This window comes from Trichechus manatus, unplaced genomic scaffold (assembly GCF_000243295.1).
Source record: "Trichechus manatus latirostris isolate Lorelei unplaced genomic scaffold, TriManLat1.0 scaffold00102, whole genome shotgun sequence".
NCBI lineage: Eukaryota > Metazoa > Chordata > Mammalia > Sirenia > Trichechidae > Trichechus > Trichechus manatus.
Window position 1 is genome coordinate 7,165,694 of NW_004444038.1, and position 19,788 is coordinate 7,185,481.

Sequence of the window (19,788 nt, forward strand, 5' to 3'; positions counted from 1 at the left end):
CTAGCCTCATCATTGCCCAGTTCATAAGAGGACCTCAGTAGGTCAGTGCAGAACTTGATAATGTCTCATCAATCTATTGGTGGGGTTTCCTGATGGGAATCTGACTGATGTCATGGTTTATTTGGGTTGGTTAGGTGCCAAAGGCCTCAGAGGAGTACCGGGATTCTCAGGACCCGATGGAGATCCAGGGCTCAAGGGTTTCCCAGGAGATCCAGGCCGTGAAGGATTCCCAGGACCACAGGGTAAGTCAAGACTCTACCCCCATTCAGCCCCTTGGCTTCGGGAAATGGCCTGTGTGTGTGATGAGTTCCCAGCTCTGTTCCCTCAACACTCAGAAACTATCTCAACAAAGACTCAATGACAACCTTTGTACTTGTCCATGGGAGATCAAAATCCTTGACTTTATCATTACTACTACTGTACTTTAGCACGTACTGGTTTTCTGCAGAAGATACCTTCAGATCTCACAGGAAAAAAAGAAGAAAGCATAGATGTTCCAGATAATGGAGAAATGGTTTTCTCTGCTTTATATTAAACACTCTAAGGATAGCATAATGATATTCTCTTCTGAGATTATTATTATTATTGGCACAGGTAGCTCTCCCTTCGTCGATTTCCATATTTACTGATCCCTCACCAAATACTGCATTGCCTGCTTGTTCTTCAGTGTCCAACTTGTCTGGGAAAACAGTTCCCACCATTCCATCTACATTTTGACACAGCAAAGAAATATAGAAGCCATTTGGTGTCTAAAAGAGCTTAAGCCTTTTGCCTCTATATGGAGAAGAATGAATGTGTTTCCAATAGTAAGTTCTGGTGAAAAACACAAATACCTGCTTGTGGACGGCATACTCTATAATGTCCCCAAACACAGGTGTCCATGTGTGCTTAGGGCTAAAATTATGTGAGTGCAACATCATTGCATCACTTTGCTTGCAGAGGCTCACCCACATTTTGGACCGCATTGTCTAAATGAAACCACAGAAGTCATTAAGGCCAACCTTCTGTCCAATGATAACCATCCTTCCATAGAATCTTGGTTAGGTGTTTTGCCCGTCTTTACTGCAATCATTCTGGTTGCCTAGGACCTGTGAAACACTTAAAACCCTCTTGTTGCTAGAAAGTTCTTCCTTCACTGGAATGAAATCTGCTCCCCAATAAGCTCTCACTTGGTTATTCCTCAAGCCATGTAAGTTTACTTTTTCACAGCCACCCCTCACACACATTTGGAAAGAGAGTTCACATTTTCCCATAGACACCTCGTTTCCAGGCAGACCGTATCCCAGGAATGCAGAGTTCCTTTCTATGACATCATTTCCAGGCCCTCAGAATTTTGATTGCCCTTCTGCAGCTGCCCTCCAGCTTGTCCACGTTCCGTTCAAACTAGATCCAGAAACTGAATAAAACGCTTCACATGTCTGGAATGTCACACAGAACAGTGAGGCTGTTGTGTCCTCAGACTTAGACACTGGGCAAATATCTTCAGCAAATATTCACTGAGTGCCACCCTTCTCCTGTCGCACGCTGAGAGCATTATTTAAACCTAAATGTAGGACTCTGCATCAGTCTGTGATAGATTTTATCTTGCTTCCAGCCCATAAAGATCACTGTGGCCTTGATCTTGTTTCCTTTTCTATCATGCATCTCTCTGTATTTTGCAAAATTGATGAGCATGCTTTCTGGGTCTTAATTCAAGGCACACACACACACAAAAAAAAAAAAAAAAAAAAACGGTGCATTGGAAAGAAGCAAAGTTTTCATGCTTCCACACCAGAGGACCAGTCTGTAGCATTTGGTTGGCCTGCAGGGAGCATCTGAATGTTTCGATGTTGCGTAATTGTCACTGTTTAAGCATCCATTGTTTTGAGAGAAGAATAATAATTCATTAATAGCTTCCTTCTTACTTTGAATATGGAAAGTACCTAGTAATCATAATTTGAATGCAAAGCCAAGTGGACGTGAACTTTCTACAGAATGTTACTGTAGTGAGGGATGGACGAGATGTTCCCGTTGTCAGGTGATTTGGGGGGTCAACCATATGGTAGAAAGCCTGTTCCGTATTGAAATGTAAGCCCTTAAGTGAGCAGGGAGACTGAGGTAGACCAGATGGAGGTGGTAAATGAGGCTCTGATCTATTCAACTTTTGAAATGCGCGACATTTTTTATGGTACTTATACTGTGTCCCTGGGTGGTGCAAACCGTTAACAAGTTTGGCTGCTGATTAAAAGACTGGAGGTTCGAGTCCACTCAGAGATGCCTGGAAAGAAAGGCTGACAATCTACTTGTGCAAAGTCAGCCACTGAAAACCCTACGGAGCACAGTTCTACTGTGACACACATGGGGTCACCATGGGTCAGAGTCAGCTTGACAGCAACTAGTTTCTCTCTCTTTCAAATATACTGTACGTCTGTCACCACGTGCAGAAACAAATCAAATGCCCAACTTCAGAGATTGCAAAAAGAAAAGAAAATCTATTCCAGATATAAGATCCGTACATGAGAACTTAAGTCCCACTTCTTCATGCACAGCTAATACAAAGTAAACATTTCTTACATTTCCATAAAAGCCATTATCTCTTCCTCGTGTGCGTAAATCAGTCACTTCATTGAAACTTTGAAAATGGGGGCCAAGCTAATGAAGACTCAGTTTAACCTGAGATCTTTTGTTCTATTCCAAACACAATTGTACCAATTAAGCCACCTTCCACTTCACAGGCCTGGCTGGTGCTTTGCAATCCTAGAAAAAGCCCGAGGTCCTGTTCATGGACTCTTTTCTGTTAGATACACAATGCAGAATGGGTAGAAAATCCCTTCTTCCCCATTTCCGAAACATGAGGTGTGGAATGTTTTGTGTATTTGATCCTTTGGCTTATTATCCTCTTTCGAGCGTTATTCTCATAGTTGCAGTGTTCTCTCTTCTTCCAGCACTTAGTAATGATCTCGGAAACCTTTCCTCCTGAATCAAATATGTGACTGTCAGCACTTGGAGTTCAGCCAGAGGTCATATCAGTGTTCCCTGCATTGAAAGGGGAAGTAACGTGATGAGATAAATTGACCCAGTGGTGTCAACAAAAGGCACAACTATTCAAGTGCATGACAGCCACTATCTCTCTATCCAAATATGTGATAGTTGATCGTTTTCACAGTACATGCCACCGAAACAAACAAGCCCGTTGCTGTCGAGTCAATTCCAACTCATAGCGACCCTATAAGACAGAGTAGAACGGCCCCATAGGATTTCCAAGGAACAGCTGGTGGATTTGAACGGCTGACCATTTGGTTAGCAGCTGAACTCTTAACCACTACACCACCAGGGCTCCATACATGCCACAGAGGGAGTATCAATTCCTCCGCAAAGTGTCTACAAAATGGCCAACTGACTAGGGATTTATTACCAGGAGAGTAAGTTTCAGGGAAGCGGAATTTTGGCTCTGATTTCTCTGGCAGCCTCACTTCCCTCTAATCTTCTGTCATAGAACTTTGTCCCTCCCTCCCACATAGAACCTAGAAGTTCCTACCAGAGGTATTCTTTTGTGATAATGTTTAAAACATGGGGGCCACGAATTGCGAAGATATATGTGCAAGGAGAAGTTACATCTGTAGCCTTAGCTGAATTTCAGGGCTAGTGGCCAGATGGAGGAGGGAAGCAGAAGAAATTTAACGGAGAGAAGGTATGGATTGCAAAATGGGTAACATACAGGGCCTTCAGCCAAAATAAAGCTTGTGAGGACCCTGTTTGCAAATGGTTACAGTTTTCAGCCTCTTTCTGATACTTCTCTTAGAATGTCCTCATGCTAACCTGTGGTTTGGGGGTGACCCATGTTTCCTTTCAGGATTTGTGGGAGCTCGAGGATCCAAAGGTGCAACGGGCCTCCCTGGGCCAGATGGACAGCCAGGTCCCGTAGGCCTGCCAGGGCCAGTAGGGCCACCAGGTGAAAGGGGACTTCCTGGAGAAGTCCTAGGAGCCCGGCCTGGACCCCGGGGGGATGCTGGACTGCCCGGACACCCAGGGCTGAAGGGCCAACCTGGAGAGAGAGGCCCTCCTGGATTCAGAGGTAAGCTGCCATTTCAGGAGGAAGAGTAATAGGGTTCTGTCCCAGCTGTGCTGCTGGAACTGGGGCTCCCAAGGGCTATTCTGGAGTTCCTTCTGGGGACTTGCTAAGAACCAACATTCTATACGACATAGTCTTGCTTATCTTCCCTCTATTTTGTTCCAGCTTTCCTTTAGAATGTTTTTATTACAATAATAATGGTCCTGTGTTTACCTTCTATAGCAGTAAACTATGGCCGTTTGACACCTTTTACAAATACGGTGTAAATAATATTCTCCGTTCTCAAGTTGCACATGAATCGCCGTGGAAGGTTTGCTGTTCTGTTTTCTCCTGAATTTGTACAGTTGATGTGAAAAAAAGATGGACGTGGCCTTGCTTAGCCAGAGGTTATGAGGAAGATAGGAAGGATCTGGAATACAATTTAATTGATTGGTTTAAGAATTTTTTATATGTGTTTATAATATCCATTTCTATTTAGCAAAGTAGAAATCCAAACATACAAACACAGAAACGCATACAAACACCGAAGTATGAGTGAGCATCACACTGCTCTAAGGGTCCGATTTATGCAGAATTGGCATTGAGAACGCCAAACCCATCCACTTTAATGAAAAATTGTGTTACTGATTAATAAGTGTTTCCATTCGGTGAGCCACATGCTAGAGGCTGCTGGCTCACTGAAGGAGAGGACATGGCCTCCATGCTCCAAATCAAACAAGAAATTGACGGGTAAAACTATGGCTTTATCTTTAGACTGCCAGGACCATCGTGGTCCCTGACTCCCAACCCCAGGCAGAATGGGGGCTTTAGATGTGGTGACAAGAAGCTGATATCCCTTCCCATTTTAAAAGAAGACATTCAGGGCCTGATTAAATATAATTCTTAACTGGCAGGTGAACCCATTAAACTTGTGCGCACGAGCTAGTTTTCAGATTAGCTTGTCAGTTTCCCAGCCATGCCAAAAGGGGAGAGGTGCACAAGGCAGGTGGTTTTTGATAATGATGAGAATGATCGGCACGTACAACTGTTGTTACTGACTAGGGGAACCACCCGAGAGAGGTGCCATGGCCCACAGAGAGATAGATTCTCCGGTGCCTGAGAAGCTGGAATGAGGCCTAAAGAAAGAAGGGAAAAGAGCCCAAGAAGAGGTAGAGCAGACATGCGCGCGCGCGCACACACACACACACACACACACACACACACACAACTGAACCACCTTGCCCAAGACCAAGCCAGAGAATGAAGATCATTTGATAACATCACCAAGGCAACGGAGACCCTATGCTAAGACGTCTGGGGTCTGCCTTTGCCAACTTGGCTAACTCTAGGTCAATTATAAAGTATAAAGTATAAATCAGCAGTTATCTGCAGAGACAGAGGAATTGGCAGGGCTGAAGGAAGAGCGTTCTCTGCTTTAGCTTTGCCTTATGATTACTGAGCTGAGTGACACTTCCAGCACTAATGAAAGGCAGAGGGCACACGCTTGCTTGGATCAGCGTTTCCGTGATCAATCGGCTTTGCAGACCAGCTGTGAAAACTGCCCCCCTAGCTGTTTTTACATAAGTGTACTTCTGGTAGGTTTTTTTTTTTTTTTTTTTTTTTTAACTTAAACATGTCCTACAGGCTTCAAGATTTTTGAGGGTAAAAACAAAATATGGTAACGGGTTTATTTCAGATACTTTTCGAAGGTCCCTACTGCTTTCACTGTTAGCTTTGTGGCAGGTTTCCTCAGCCTTGTTTAGGCAGAATCTCTTGTTCTGCAGAAGTTCCCGCTTCCAGAGGATGGAAACTTGTGAGTGACGGTCTCGCATCCAGAGTGACATTTTGTGCCATAACGCCACAGGGACAGTGTGCAGAGGGTTCCTGCTTCTGGCTTGATTGGCTGTTTGAGGCCCGTTAGAAAGAAACACAGATACAGCCTGGTCTCTGAGCAAAACTTTCTGAAGCAGGCCCACAGATTAGATTTGGTTTAGCTGAAGGAAGCTGATTTTTTTTTTTTTTTTTTTTTTTTGGTAGTCGTCGTTCCTTTTTTAACAGATGTTCCATAAATGGAATTTGTCCTGAAATATTCAGCACCAAAGCACTGATCACAATGGGCAAGTGAAGGAATAAAACACCCCAGTGCCTGGTTTTTCTGGAGGCAAACAGTGAAGCAGCAGAAATCATTTCACACGCAGCTGTTCATAGCCTGTCCTGCCCACTGGCTAGGCTGTGAGGGAAGGCCCATCAGGAACAGGCATCCGGAGCCGCCTCACTCCCGCTGGCCTCAGCTCTGCGTGTCCCGCTTGCTGAGTTGCCTCAGTTCACCGGGTTTCAGCGTGGCTTGGTGATGAGTGTCAGTGTGTGCTATCCATGAACCTCTGCTGCTCCCCTTGTTCATGAGCACGAGTATCTGCAGCGGGGACCTTGACGTTGCTTATTAAAACTTCACAGCCCAGAGCAATGCCTACCTACTCTTGCAAGACCGTTAGCACCCATGAGCGATCATATTTTTTCCCTGGAGCTGTAAACTCTAAAGATAGAAAACCAAAAAATAAAAGTGTCCTCACTTACGGCAGTAAAACTGGACCATATGAGAATATATGCATCCACGCGTCTCAAAGAATCTTTCAGACTTCCACTTAGAATCCGCTTTCCGGGCATTGCAGACATGCTTCTCCCGTCCGGGTTTTCGTAATTCGGTAATGATAGTCAGGAAGCTCGACTGCTGGCTCTGGGATGCTCCAAGACTGACTTAGCCCCTTGCAGTGATACCCCTTCCCCTCCTTCATCTCCCCTGTTTATCTGCCTCCTCCTTTTGGGACAGCAGTGACCCTGTGAGATTTGTATGAGGATCCAGTTAGACGGTGTTATCTCTAGATCACTGGGGAAACGTGGTGCAAATGCCCGGTGTTGGAACGTTCGTACGTTCACTGTTATTGTTAATTACATGGTAACTGTAACAAGCATTGAGTTCCTAGAAGAAAGGGGGAAATGCCTAAATATAAGGTGGCCCAGGTAGTTAGTATTTAAAAAAAAAAAAAAAAGCTAGAAGAAAATGTGTTCATAATTATCTGATCCCTAGGCAGGGCTTGGAACCAGTTCATTCCAGTTTGAACCTCCACTGAGAATTTGCCTTTCTAACAAGTTCCCTGCTGAGAATTTGCATTTCCACCCCAGATATACTGAATCAGAATCTACATTTTAACAAGATCCCCAGGTGATTCTTAAGTATAACTTCCTGGGAACGTGTTAGAAATGCAAATTCTCAGCGGGGATTCAAACCAGAACAAACTGGGTTTGAAGCCCTCCCTCTGGGTAGTGAAGGATATTCTAAACATAAAATCAAGAGAAGAAATCACAGAGAGAGAGAGAGAGGCATGCACAAAATGTATAAAATTTGCATGCAAACGTTACTCTTCTACATGTCAAAAAGAAAATTTTACCATAGATATGAAGGAAAATTAGTTAACATATATGAGAAACACTAAAATCTGTAAGAAAATATCAAAATCCCAAAAGGAAAATCAAAGCAAAGAACAAAAATTTCATCAAAGAGCAAAAACTAGAAAAAAGGAATTTAATGAATAACCAAAAACATGCAAACTAATATAGCTGACACGCCATTTTTCCACTGCTCAGAGTTGCCAGGTTTTTGTTTTGCTTTAATGCTGGCAGTCAACGCTAAGAAGACACTGGTAGAAGAGTGAGTTGGTGTAGATTTTCTGAAAGCGCTGCCATATATGCATAAAAGGCATTCAGTTAGTCTTGTCCTTAACCCACTAAGTGAATTTCTAGGTCATTTTCCTACAGAAATTACCTACAACATGGGTCTGGGTGTATATTCAAAAAATCTGTTCCTCATTGTTTGTAATGACAAACAAAAAAAAAAGATGAGAAAAAGAAACTAAGTATATCCAGATAATGGGATACTGTGCAATTATTTAAAATAATGTTTGAAAAGAACATTTTAAAATGTGGGAAATGCTCAAAATAGAGTCAAGTGAAAAGCCAAGTTAAAACTGTGGTTACAGTATAATATCAACTCTGCGTCTATCTATTTTTAGGTATATTTATAGGAATAGAAAAAAGATAGGAAGGACATATGCTAAGATGTTAGGGATTATCGCTGAGTGATGGTATGAATTACTTCAATTTTCTTCTTTATACTTTGTATTTTCCAGAAATCCAGAAAAAATACATATGATATTTATAAAGTAACTATACTTTATAGGGGGTAAACGTTGTTTTTGATCAGTGCATAGAGCTGGCCTCACATCTCTTGTCTCTGAATCCCACAGGAAGCCAGGGAATGCCCGGGATGCCGGGGCTGAAGGGTCAGCCGGGCTTCCCAGGACCTTCCGGCCAGGCAGGACTGCCCGGACCACCGGGACAGCATGGATTCCCAGGAGCTGCTGGCCAGCCAGGGCCCTTGGGACTGCCAGGTGCCCCAGGCCATGGAGGTAAGAATCTAGCCGTCCCATAAAGGATCAGGTCCTCACCAGCTACCGACAGCTGAACTAGCCCCGCCCTTCCTGACAGGAGTTCTCAAACTCTGCTCCGAGGAACCCTCCCTTGAGTGTTGCCTGGTTCCCAAAACCAGGACATACATTCCACCAAACAAGGAAGACTCCAACAGCCTGAGAAACCTGTCGGTCATTTGTGTGTGTTGTGTATATCAGGGCTCCAGGGAAGATTTCATTAGGAAAAAAAATTCTCACTACAGATAGTTCAAAATCACTGCTCTTATTTGGCGAGGAGAAGTTAATATTTGTTTCTGCAAAGTTGAATGATTTGAGGGAACAAAAGGAAGTGCTTAGTTGAGAAAATATGGGGGCGGATGGGTGAAGCAGGAGATGGGTGGTAGATGCAGGGGATGTAGAGCTTTCGGCAGCTGGAGATTCCAGACGGGGGTGCCCAGCACATCACACGAAGGCTCAGGTCGGTGGCAAGGGGGTACCGAAAGAAGCTCTGGGCCCCGACATCCATCAGGCATTGCCAGGATTGACTGAGAGCTGATGAATGCAACCCCGTGCTAATTCCCAAGGCAGTCAATGACCTCTTGACAGAGCAGTAGTCTCCCGGCTTGCTCATTTCTCTCGGACCATTGAAATCTCAAATACAGTTCTGGGTAACCAGTAAGGTTTTCCAGCCTTTTATTTTGCCAGATAAGAATCCCTTTAAGTGTTAGCCACTATCCCATCATTACACGGAAGGTTACTGTAACATTAAAAAGCAGAAAGGACGCAATTACTCAGTAAAGGACAATCAGTTAAATGGAGTAAATTCAGCTTTTAAAAAAGCTCACAACCCTGTCCTTGATTTTCTCATTTTGCAATAGCTGTCACTACAACTTTGTCAAGGATCATTGTCCACCTGTACTAGGGAACCGCTGTACCACACGTAATTCATCCAGAAGCCAGGATGCCTCCGTATGCACTAGCCTCAGGGCTTCCCTGTGACCAGCCTAAACTGTCTCCAGAAACTTGGGGCATGACTAGGGTGGGGCCACGCTAACCAGTGGTTTTACTGAGTAACAAAAATCCTGGGCAGGCGATTTGATCCCTTGTATTGAAATTCAGAAGTCCTCCTGGCATAGTGGTTAAGAGCTATGGCTGCCAACCAAACGGTTGGCCGTTCCAATCCACCGGGCACTCCTTGGAAACCCTATGAGACAGTTCTACTCTGTCCTGTGGGGTCGCTATGGGTGGAATTGACTCGATGGCAACAAGTTTGGTTTTTTGGTTCTGTCTCAATTAAAAGTTCTCAATTACCAAATATTAACTAAGCCCAAAGCATCCTGGGTAGTAAACTCATGTGAACACACTTGTCTTAAAGGAGCTTACATTTCAGTTGGGGACTGTATAGTACACATACAAAGGCATGTATTTGACCAGGGCAATGAGTGACCCAGACCGTGAGTTTCCCAGTGTCTCAGGATGCAGAGAAGCTGGGTGGGCTACTCCATTCTTGGAAGAAGGAGATGAGACTGGAGCCAGGCATGCGCAAGGGTCAGGATTGGAATGAGTGAGGGGAAGGGAAGCTTCTAGGGAAGCGGGACAGCTTTGCATCCGAGCAGAGGCAAGGACGCCCGAGGAAAGCTTTGGCGTTGTGATCACCCACCCTGGCTAGGGTGGAGAGTTTAATTTGAGGAGGGAAGCGGTGATCTGGATAGGGAAATGGGAGCTGAAGTTTAGAGGACATTGAATGCCAAGCTAAGGAGTTTGACCCAACAAGGCAAACGGGAGCCATTGACAGTTTTAACAGAGGAGTGCTTTAGGGAGGCATTTTAGGAACCCAGCTGGCAGGCAGCTCTGTGTGTGAGTGTGGGGAGAGACTGGAAGAAAGCGGTGATCTGGGAAGCTCTTGAAGTCATAAAAATGAACATAATGTGTCGGGAGCAGAGAGATGCAAAGGGCAGGAGGCGCTGAATTGGCAGGTGCACTGGGGACCCCCCACCCTAGAACTTCATCTCCAGGAAGAGAGGAAGCAGATGTTCCGGAGGTACAGGTAGTCCTCTGGGCATAACCTCCGCAGCCGCGCCCCGCCTGCACCTGTCTTATCACTCCACCATTACAGCTTTGTTCCCTTGGGTTCTGAAGGCAAGAAGCTTCAGTGGAGAAAGTGAGATGCATCTCACATGTCTTGTTTGGCTTGCATGCCACAGGTTAGCCCCCAGCTTTAGGATAAAGACTTCTTTAGAAAGGCCAGCCCTGCAGGTTCTCTACATACTCCGATCACGCTTTAAAACCTACCCCTATATTTGCAGTTTTCCATTTTCCTTCCAGAATGCTTTCTTATCCAGAAAAGTTTTGGTAGCTGATGTTATAAAATAATTGTAAGAGAAGTTTTCTCTGTGTGTGTGTGTGTGTGTGTGTGTGTGTGTGTGTGTGTTTGTTCCTTTTTTTAATAATTTCTCTGCCTTTTATTTTTGACAGGTCTGCCTGGTGACCGAGGGGTTCCAGGAGACACAGGTGCCCCTGGCCCCGTGGGCATGAAAGGTCTCTCTGGTGACAGAGGGGACGCTGGCTTATTGGGTGAGAGAGGCCATCCAGGAAACCCTGGATTCAAAGGAGTGGCCGGAATGCCTGGTCTCCCTGGGTCAAAAGGTAACTGTGGAGCCCTGCCAATGGGAATGACCTTGACTGGGGTGAGACAACTCTACAGGAAGTCTCTGTCACCCGTGTGTAGGGATGACCTCAAACATCTGCAGAGCTGAAGCCTAACAACTCCCTTCACCCAGTGGCCGACGGACCTGGGAAAGCTGGCCAATGGGACTTGGACTCAGAATGCCAGTTTGTTAATTTACCAAGAGGGACTGTACAACAAGACTTCCCGTCTGCACAGGGAAGTTAGCGGAGAGGCCCGCTCAGGAGCTAGATTGGGATCAGGAGGCTGTTTGATGAATGTAAAACCAAAACCAAGAAACGTGGGTTGTCACCAGGATAGGTTTATTTGTACACAAAGAAACAAACCTATTTATCCAGATGCAGAGCACTCTGTCCTTTGGATGTGGCAGAAGACAGGTGGTCCTTTGTCTGACCTCCGTGCTGGGTGCAGTAGTAATGTTACGTTAATTTCTAGTGGCCCTCTGACTCCTTCCTGATGGGCCTGGGCACCTGTGCTCCATCCACATTTCCTCGTAGTCCATCTCCCTGGCCTGTGGATTTGCCTTTATATGTTGTCTCTAACGGCCCTTCTGGAGGCAAGCTGACTCTGTATCCCTCTGTCTGTATGTTGGTCAGAAGCCCTGGTGGCATAATGGTTAAGCAGTAGGTTGCCAACCAAAAGTTCTGCCCACCAGCTGCTTCGTAGGAGAAAAGGCCCGGTGATCTGCTTCTGTAAAGATTACAGCCTTGGAAATCCTATGGGGCATTCTACTCTGTCCTGTAGGGTCGCTGTGAGTCAGAATTGACTCCACAGCAACGGGTGTGGTTTTTAAGCTTTTGGAAGGAACCCTGGTTGCACAATGGTTAAGTGCCCAGCAGCTAACTGAAAGGTCAACGATTGGAACCCACCAGCCTCTCCCTGGGAGAAAAGACCTGGTGTTCTGCTTTCTTAGAGATGATAGCCTTGGAAACCCGATGAGGCAGTTCTACTCACCCTGCAGGGCCGCTGTGAGCCAGAATTGACTCGACAGCACCTAACCACATACGCTGGTCAGTGGACAAGGTCACTTAGGAAATGGTGTTCCAGGTAATTGCTGTTAGGTGAAGCTATTAGGTAATTGCTATCAGATAATTCTTTTAAGTGAAGAATGTTAGCATCTTCTCACTTTAACAGGTTACACTGCTGAGGTTTTTTACTCAGAGCTAACCCAGGACTTTTCTCTTTCCCGCCATAGGGGACAGAGGTTCACCTGGTATGGATGGTTTCCAAGGCATGTTCGGGCTGAAAGGAAGACCCGGATATCCAGGAAGCAAAGGGGAGGCTGGATTTTTTGGACTTCCTGGTCAGAAAGGTCTGGCTGGTGAACCAGGTGTTAAAGGTATGCCTGCCCCTCTTAACATTCTTTTTACAGGCTTGAGACTCCCGCTCATGGTGGTGTAACACTGCTCAGAATGACTCCAAGAATCCACCACATCCGGGAAACCTAAATCTGGAAGCCAGTAAAAAAAAAACAAACAAAATATAGAGGGCTTTGTCCCTGCCTGGGTGTGTTCATGATGTAATAAGGGAGTGATCCTACCAAAGGAAACCGTAAAAAGTTAAAAGTAACAGCAGCGTTAAGAACTAAATATGCCATTAAAATATATTCCATCATGACGATACCATGATTAGCATGAGGAGTTGAAGCTTGGTAAAAACCAGCAGAAAGGTAAATCCTATGGAGGAGAACTCAGTTTGGCAAAAGAAGGACAAAGTAGTCCAGGTGGAGGGATGTGACTTCATGGAAAAGAAATTACAATCCACGAGAAAGAGGCTGGTTTGAGCCCTGACATGGGCAGGTATCTCTAGACCCAAATGTGAGGTTCCTTCTTCACAGAGTATATTATTAACAAACAACATTTGCAGTGACTTTTGTTTAAACAACTTTTTTTTCTGAAAGTACCATAGTGGTCTCTAAAACCTTAATTACTAATAACAGTGTTGGCGAGGATGTGGGGAAATTGGAACCATCATGTATCACTGCTGAGAACGTAAAATGGTGCAGTCACTTTGGAAAACAGCCTGGAAGTTCCTCAGAAAGTTAAACATAGAATTACCATACGACCCAGCAATTCCACTCCTAGTCATATACCCAAAAGGACTGGAAATAGGGACTGTCTTAGTTATCTAGTGCTGCTATAATAGAAATACCAAAAGTGGATGGCTTTGACAAAGAGAAATTTATTCTCTCACAGTCTAGGAGGCTAGAAGTCCAAACTCAGGGTGCCAGCTCTAGGCGAAGGCTTTCTCTCTGTCAGCTCTGGGAGAAGGCCCTTGTCATCAATCTTCCCCTAGTCTAGGAACTTCTCAGTGCAGCAACCCCAGGTCCAAAGGATGCGCTTTGCTCCTGGCATTGCTTTCTTGGTGATATGAGGTCCCTCTCCTCTCTGCTTGCTTCTCTCTTTTATATCTCAAAAGAGATTGACTCAAAATACAATCTAATCTTGTAGATTGAGTCCTGCCTCATTAACATAACTGCTCTAATCCTGCTTCATTAACATAGTGGAGATTAGGATTTACAACACTTAGGATAATCACATCAAATCACAAAATAGAGGACAACCACACAATATTGAGAATCATGGCCTAACCAAGTTGACACATATTTTTGGGGGACACAATTCAATCCATAACAAGGATCAAGGCGATTCTTGTTCACCAATGTTCATAGCAGCATTATTCACAGTAGCCAAAAGGTGGAAACAACCCAAATCTCTATTAACTGATGAGTGGATTAGGAAAATGTAGTTTCCATACAAGGAATATTATTCAGCTGTAAAAAAGAAATGAAGTACTTATATGTGCTACAACATGGATGAACCTTTAAAACATTGTGTCACACGTTGTATGATTCCATTTATATGAAATGTCTAGAATAGACAAATCTGTAGTGACAAAAAGTAGATTAGTGGTTGCCTAGTGCTGGGTGGTTGGTGGTAGGGGAGAACGGAGGAGGACTGCTAAGGGGTACGGGTCTTTTGGAGGGGGATGATGAAAACGTTCTAAAGTTAGTTTGTGGTAATGGTTGAATGCCTCTGAACACACTAAACACTGTTGAGTCATTCTTGTTAAGTGGGTGAGTTTTGTGGTATGTGAATCATATCTCAATAAAGCTGTTTAAAGAAAAAAACTTAATTACTCCTCAAAGAGTTAAAACTTTTACAGATTCTTAGCGCAATTGAGATTGCCGTCTAGTGCACTTTTTTTCCAGGCTTTCAACTTACACTTGCATTTTCAAATAATCTTTGTGTTAACTTAGAGATTTCAGGACATTTATCACCCCAGAAAATGCCATTTTAAAATTAAACTTAAAATGAAATCACTGTTTCAGCTCTGATACAACTTCTCTTGGAGCCTTCTTGGAGTCAAGTTAACTATGCGGGTGTCTGTGCCTCCGCTAGAGTGTGGGCTCTCCAAAGGCGGGCTAGTTCACTTACTGATCCTCCTCAGTAGCTAGCCTAGCACTAAATAACGATATAAATGTTTGATAAGTGAAACTATATTCTTTTCATCCAATGTCCCAACATCCAATGAAGATAGATTCCCAGAACAGCCTCAGCCTGAACCTTATATATGGAGCCTTCAGCTTCCCAGGGAAGCTTCCTGAATCTCCCTCACTCCCCCTCCATCTTACTGAATCCTTAGAAGCTCACCAGAGAGCTTCCTTGCCACATTCCACCCACTTATTACTGTGACCTTCCAAATATGGTACTGGTGGTAGTGGTGATTGTTATTAGTTGCTGCTGAGTCAATTCCGACCCATGGCGACCCCATGTTTGCAGAGTAGGAACGCCTCATAGGGTTTTCAAGAATGGGATCTTTCAGAAGTAGATCTCCAGGCCTGTCTCCTGAGGTGCCTCTGGGTGGGGTCAAACCACCGACCTCTCGTCTAGTAGTCGAGCACTTAACCATTTGCGCCACCCAGAGACGCCTTAACTACGGCTGCCCCTCCTTGAATTCTGAGGCGCACACAAGCAAGGTGCTTTTAAGAGGACACTGGTACGAGCAGCTTTCCTTATTGGGAGTCTTCCTGCTTGTGATCAAGTTTGATTTCTGTCTCATCAGAGTACAAATGAAAAAAGAATTCTCTCACATGGAATACCAACGGAAACATGTTGATTTCTGGTAGCTCCCATCTATATTACCTTTTTGCACACATTCACTGATTCTCCCAGCGGCCCTGTAGGAAGGGGGCAGGCCCTGACATTGCCAGGTGTTCTGTGCATGCTGTGAGAGCCCCCCACAGCAAGGGGACCGCGTCCCCCATCTCCTCTGCTTGCTTACAGAAGAGAGGAGAGAAGGAATGGCAAAGGAGGGCAGGGGAGATACACATTTTCCATCCCCACTTTGTCTGTCTCCGAGGAGAGCTTCGTCTCCAGCTCTCAGCCTTCGTGGTTAGGGGGTAACGAGCCACCTGGTGGCACAACATCTCTCAGGCTCCCGCTTGGAAGGTGGGCAGCGGGGCTGGGAGGTCTTCCCATCTGTGTTCTTCCACGGAGCCTGGAAGTCCAGGAAAATGACTGTGTTCTGTTCTCTTCAAGGCAGCCGTGGGGATCCCGGCCCCCCAGGACCACCCCCCATCATCCTGCCGGGAATGAAAGACATTAAAGGGGAAAAAGGAGATGAGGGGCCTATGGGATCGAAAGGAGAACTGGGCTTAAAAGGTGAGGGTCACCATGGGGCTCAGGCTGACCTATGAGCTGTCAGCCCTGGGGGGCAGAGGGGGTCTCCCTTCTCACTGCCATCTCTCCTTTTCCGTCTCTCTCCCTCCCTCACTCTCCCTCTCTCTCTGTCTCTCGCTCTGCCTCTATCTCTCCCTCTTTCCCTCTCTCTCTCTCTGCTTCTTTCTCTTTCCCTCTATCTCTCCCCTTCTCTCCCTCTCTCTCTCTCCCTCTGCCTCTCTCTCTCCATTTCTCCCTCTCTCTCTTGTTCTGTCTCTCTCTCCCTCCCTCTGTCTCCTTCTTTCCCTCTCTCCCTCTCTCTCTCTTTCTCTCCCTCTCTCCCTCACTCTCCCCCCACCCAAAGAGCAGCTACTTCTCTGCACAGAGATGCCCTTGTGTCTGTGCCAGACTTGGCTTGTGTTAACAACTCTTCTGACATCTGGAGGTCTCCAGAGTGGGCTGACCAAATATTCTTTGATGCCCAAGTAGGCTCACTTTCCCTCTTTAAGATTTCCAGCACTGGGGACTGCAAAATGGGAGGCTGTGGGCGGGTGGGGTGCCACCTCCTCACCAGAGCTTTACACACCCAGGGTCTTCTTACAGGGTTTCAAGGCATGCCAGGGACCCCTGGGCTGTCAGGAGTCCCTGGGTTACCCGGGAAGCCCGGCCACATCAAAGGAACGAAAGGAGACACTGGAGTCCCCGGCGTGCCCGGCTCCCCAGGCTTGCCCGGAGTGAGTGGTCCCCCTGGAATTATAGGATTTCCAGGGTTCACGGGGAGTAGGGTAAGTTGGCGTGTTACACTTTGCTCGGTTTGTTCTTGTGGTGTTTGTTGAGGAAGTGCTTTCGTCCCGCGTTTATTGGAATAGGTGTAGTCAAGCTGCAGCTTCCGAGTCGGAAGTCTCAGTGTTTCTAGGTCCCTGGAAAATGGTGAGGACGTGCTGGGTGCACAGCCACACCTGACAGTGATCCGCGTGTCCACCCTGCCCACCGCGGCCTTTTGTTGGGGAAGCGTGGAGTCTCCCACAATCAGAGAAGAAAACCACACATTTCTTCATGGGGGCCTTGGGAGAACTGCACTTCGTTTTCTAGCGATCAGACCTCCCAACTTGAGCACATAGGTGACCTCAGGCTCGAGAGTCTATCGCTGAATTACAAATGGGCCTGGAGTCAGGGAACCTGAAGTCAGGTCCCGGCCCTGTCATTTACTCATCTCTTCATTCTTCATTTCTGAGCGCTTGTTATGCATCGGGCACTAGGTTGTAATGGCCATAATGGTGAACAGTGACCCTGGGCTGGACTCTCACCTGTTTTTCTCGTCTGTAAAGTGAAGGTATTATCTACCCTGCATGTTTATTGAAAGCAGTGCAGATATTATGCGTAATATATTTAACAGCCTGGCTCTCTATAAATGGTAATTTTATGGACCAAGTCTGTCCTCTTGCTTTAAAGGTATTATTCCCTCACAATCCTTGGCACCCAACCAACTCATTGTTGGCAGTCACAGTGGGATCTGGCACATTTTAGGCAGATCAGAAGTTCTAGTAAACCTTTAGCAACAGGTCCTGGCTGGCCCATCAGCCTAGCCCACCCTGGCATGCCTGATGTCCTCAGAATTCTTCAGGAGGTCCTCTTTTCTCATCACTCCCAGAAGCTGTAGCTGAGTGGATCTTATAACCGGTCTTATGGTTACAAGAACTTAAAGAAAGAAGGATGCTTATGTGCCTGGTGGCTCAGTCATTAAGAGCTCAGCTGCTTACCAAAAGGTCAGCAGTTTGACTCCACCAGCTGCTCCTTGGAAACCCTATGGGGCAATTCTGCTCTGTCCTGCAGGGTCGCTATGAGTCGGAGTCAACTCGACAGCAGCAAGTTGTTTTTTTTATATCTACCAAAGGGCATGTATGACCATGTTCATAGCAGCTTTATTTATAACAGCCAGAAACTGGGAAAAAACCCAAACGCCCATCAACAGAAGAAAGGATAGACATGGTATATTCAAATAATGGACTAGTGCACAAGAGTAAAAAGAAAATTATCGATAAAGCACCCCAACTGTACTGACTCTCATAGACTTTCTGTTGGATGAAATAAACCAGAAACAAAAAGTGTATATGATGCAATTCCATTTCTGTGCAGTTCAAGAACTGACAAGACTATTGGATAGAAAGAAGGCAGAAGAGTAACTGTCTTGGGCAGGAAGAGTGGTTAATCCTTTGGCAGGATAACTGATTATTGATTAGCTAAAGGAACTTTCTGGAGTGCTGAAAATATTCTCTATCTTTATCTGAGTGGTAGCTTAGTAAAAATCCTTTGAGCTAGACATTTAACGTAAGTGCATTTTACTGTGTGAATGTTATACCTCAATAAAGTGAATTTAAAAAAAAAGAAAAATAGATCATTATCTCAATAAGGATGCAGCCTCTGGCATATACCCCCCCACCAATCCTCTCAAAATGGAGCTACATTAATAATGTAGAGATTCAAGTTAAGCCCTGATGGGAAAGGGTAATGGTATCGATGCTGTAATATTGAAGTCATAGTGTCAATGCTAAAATGGTGACCAGTGGGATGAAGGTGGACCAGATCCTCCACCCTCCCTCAGTGGAGGAGGCCCTTTTAGAGAAGAAAACCATGTTTTCCAAGAAGTTGAGAGTGATGTAGGCATTACTCCAATCCCATTATTTGCAACTGACATCATTTTGGAGAAATCTAACTCTTTCTGCAGATGGAAGTACACAACCATGTAACTGTTTTATAATATAGAGAGCAAGTTCTGGAATCAGATGGCCCGGGTGGTTATTCCAGTTCTGCCACTTAGTAGCTCAGTGACACTGAGAAAATTATTTAACCTCTCTAAGCCGCAATTAAGGAGCCCTGGTGGCACAACGGTTAAGCACTGGGCTGTTAACCGAAAGGCTGGTGGTTCGAACCCACCTAGCGGCTCCACAGGAGAAGAGACCTGGCAATTTGCTCCCACAAAGATTACAGTCAAGGAAACCCTATGGGGCAGTTCTACCCTATATAGGGTTGCTGTAAGTGAGAATCAACTCAACGGCACATGACAATCTCCCTGTAAGGAGCCCTGGTGGCTTAACAGTTAAGCACTGGCCTGTTAACTGAAATGGATTATTGTTGTTTGATGCCGTTGAGTCGGTTTCGACCTTATGTACAACAGAATGAAACACTGCCAGGTCCTGTGCCATCCTCAACAATCATTGCTATGTTTGAGCTCATTTTTGCAGTCACTGTGTCAGTCCATCTCATTGAGGGTCTTCCTCTTTTTCGCGGGGGGGGAACTGGTCCCTCCTGATAACACGTCCAAAGTATGTGAGACGTAGTCTCACCGTCCTTGCTTCTAAGGAGCATTCTGGTTGTACTCCTTCCAAGCCAGATAGGAACAATGGATAATCACCACCTAGAATACTGAGCCAAAACACTAGCGATTTTCTGCAAAATGACAAGATCACAAATCTTGAGTGTTGTGGTGAGCATACTGGATGGTTAGATACACTAGCCATTCAGAAATTACAAACATTATAAACTCATTTCATTAACTGTCTTCCAAGATGGCTTCGTATTTAACTTTATTCTAGGGTGACAAGGGCACTCCGGGGAGAGCTGGCCTTTTCGGGGAGACTGGACAGACGGGTGATTTCGGTGAGTGTTGTTCTTACAGTAAAGTAGGGCACCCACAATTCAGAGCTCTCTGGGCACACATAGTGTAATAGCAGCACGTGCAGAAGCTGTTGGTTATTTATAATTAGTCTTGGGAATGTAGCACAATAGAAGTTACGAAAACTAACCATTTCCCACAGAAGACCTGTTCTCAACCATCTTCTTCACATGCATTAGGTGATGCTGGAGACACCATAAATTTACCAGGAAGCCCAGGCCTGAAGGGAGAACGAGGCATCACTGGAACCCCAGGTACATACGTTATTTTTCATT

General features: G+C 45.4%; 1 protein-coding gene across 1 annotated transcript in view; it reads left to right on the forward strand.

Moving 5' to 3' along the window:
- Positions 1-19,788, forward strand: part of COL4A2 (collagen type IV alpha 2 chain) — a 177,841-nt gene that overhangs the window by 135,337 nt on the left and 22,716 nt on the right. The window contains exons 26-34 of the mRNA XM_004382955.1: positions 135-242; positions 3,833-4,054; positions 8,332-8,493; positions 10,969-11,139; positions 12,375-12,518; positions 15,721-15,843; positions 16,444-16,625; positions 19,434-19,497; positions 19,693-19,767. Of these exons, the coding sequence (XP_004383012.1) occupies positions 135-242; positions 3,833-4,054; positions 8,332-8,493; positions 10,969-11,139; positions 12,375-12,518; positions 15,721-15,843; positions 16,444-16,625; positions 19,434-19,497; positions 19,693-19,767 (1,251 nt within the window). The remainder of the gene's footprint in view (positions 1-134; positions 243-3,832; positions 4,055-8,331; positions 8,494-10,968; positions 11,140-12,374; positions 12,519-15,720; positions 15,844-16,443; positions 16,626-19,433; positions 19,498-19,692; positions 19,768-19,788) is intronic.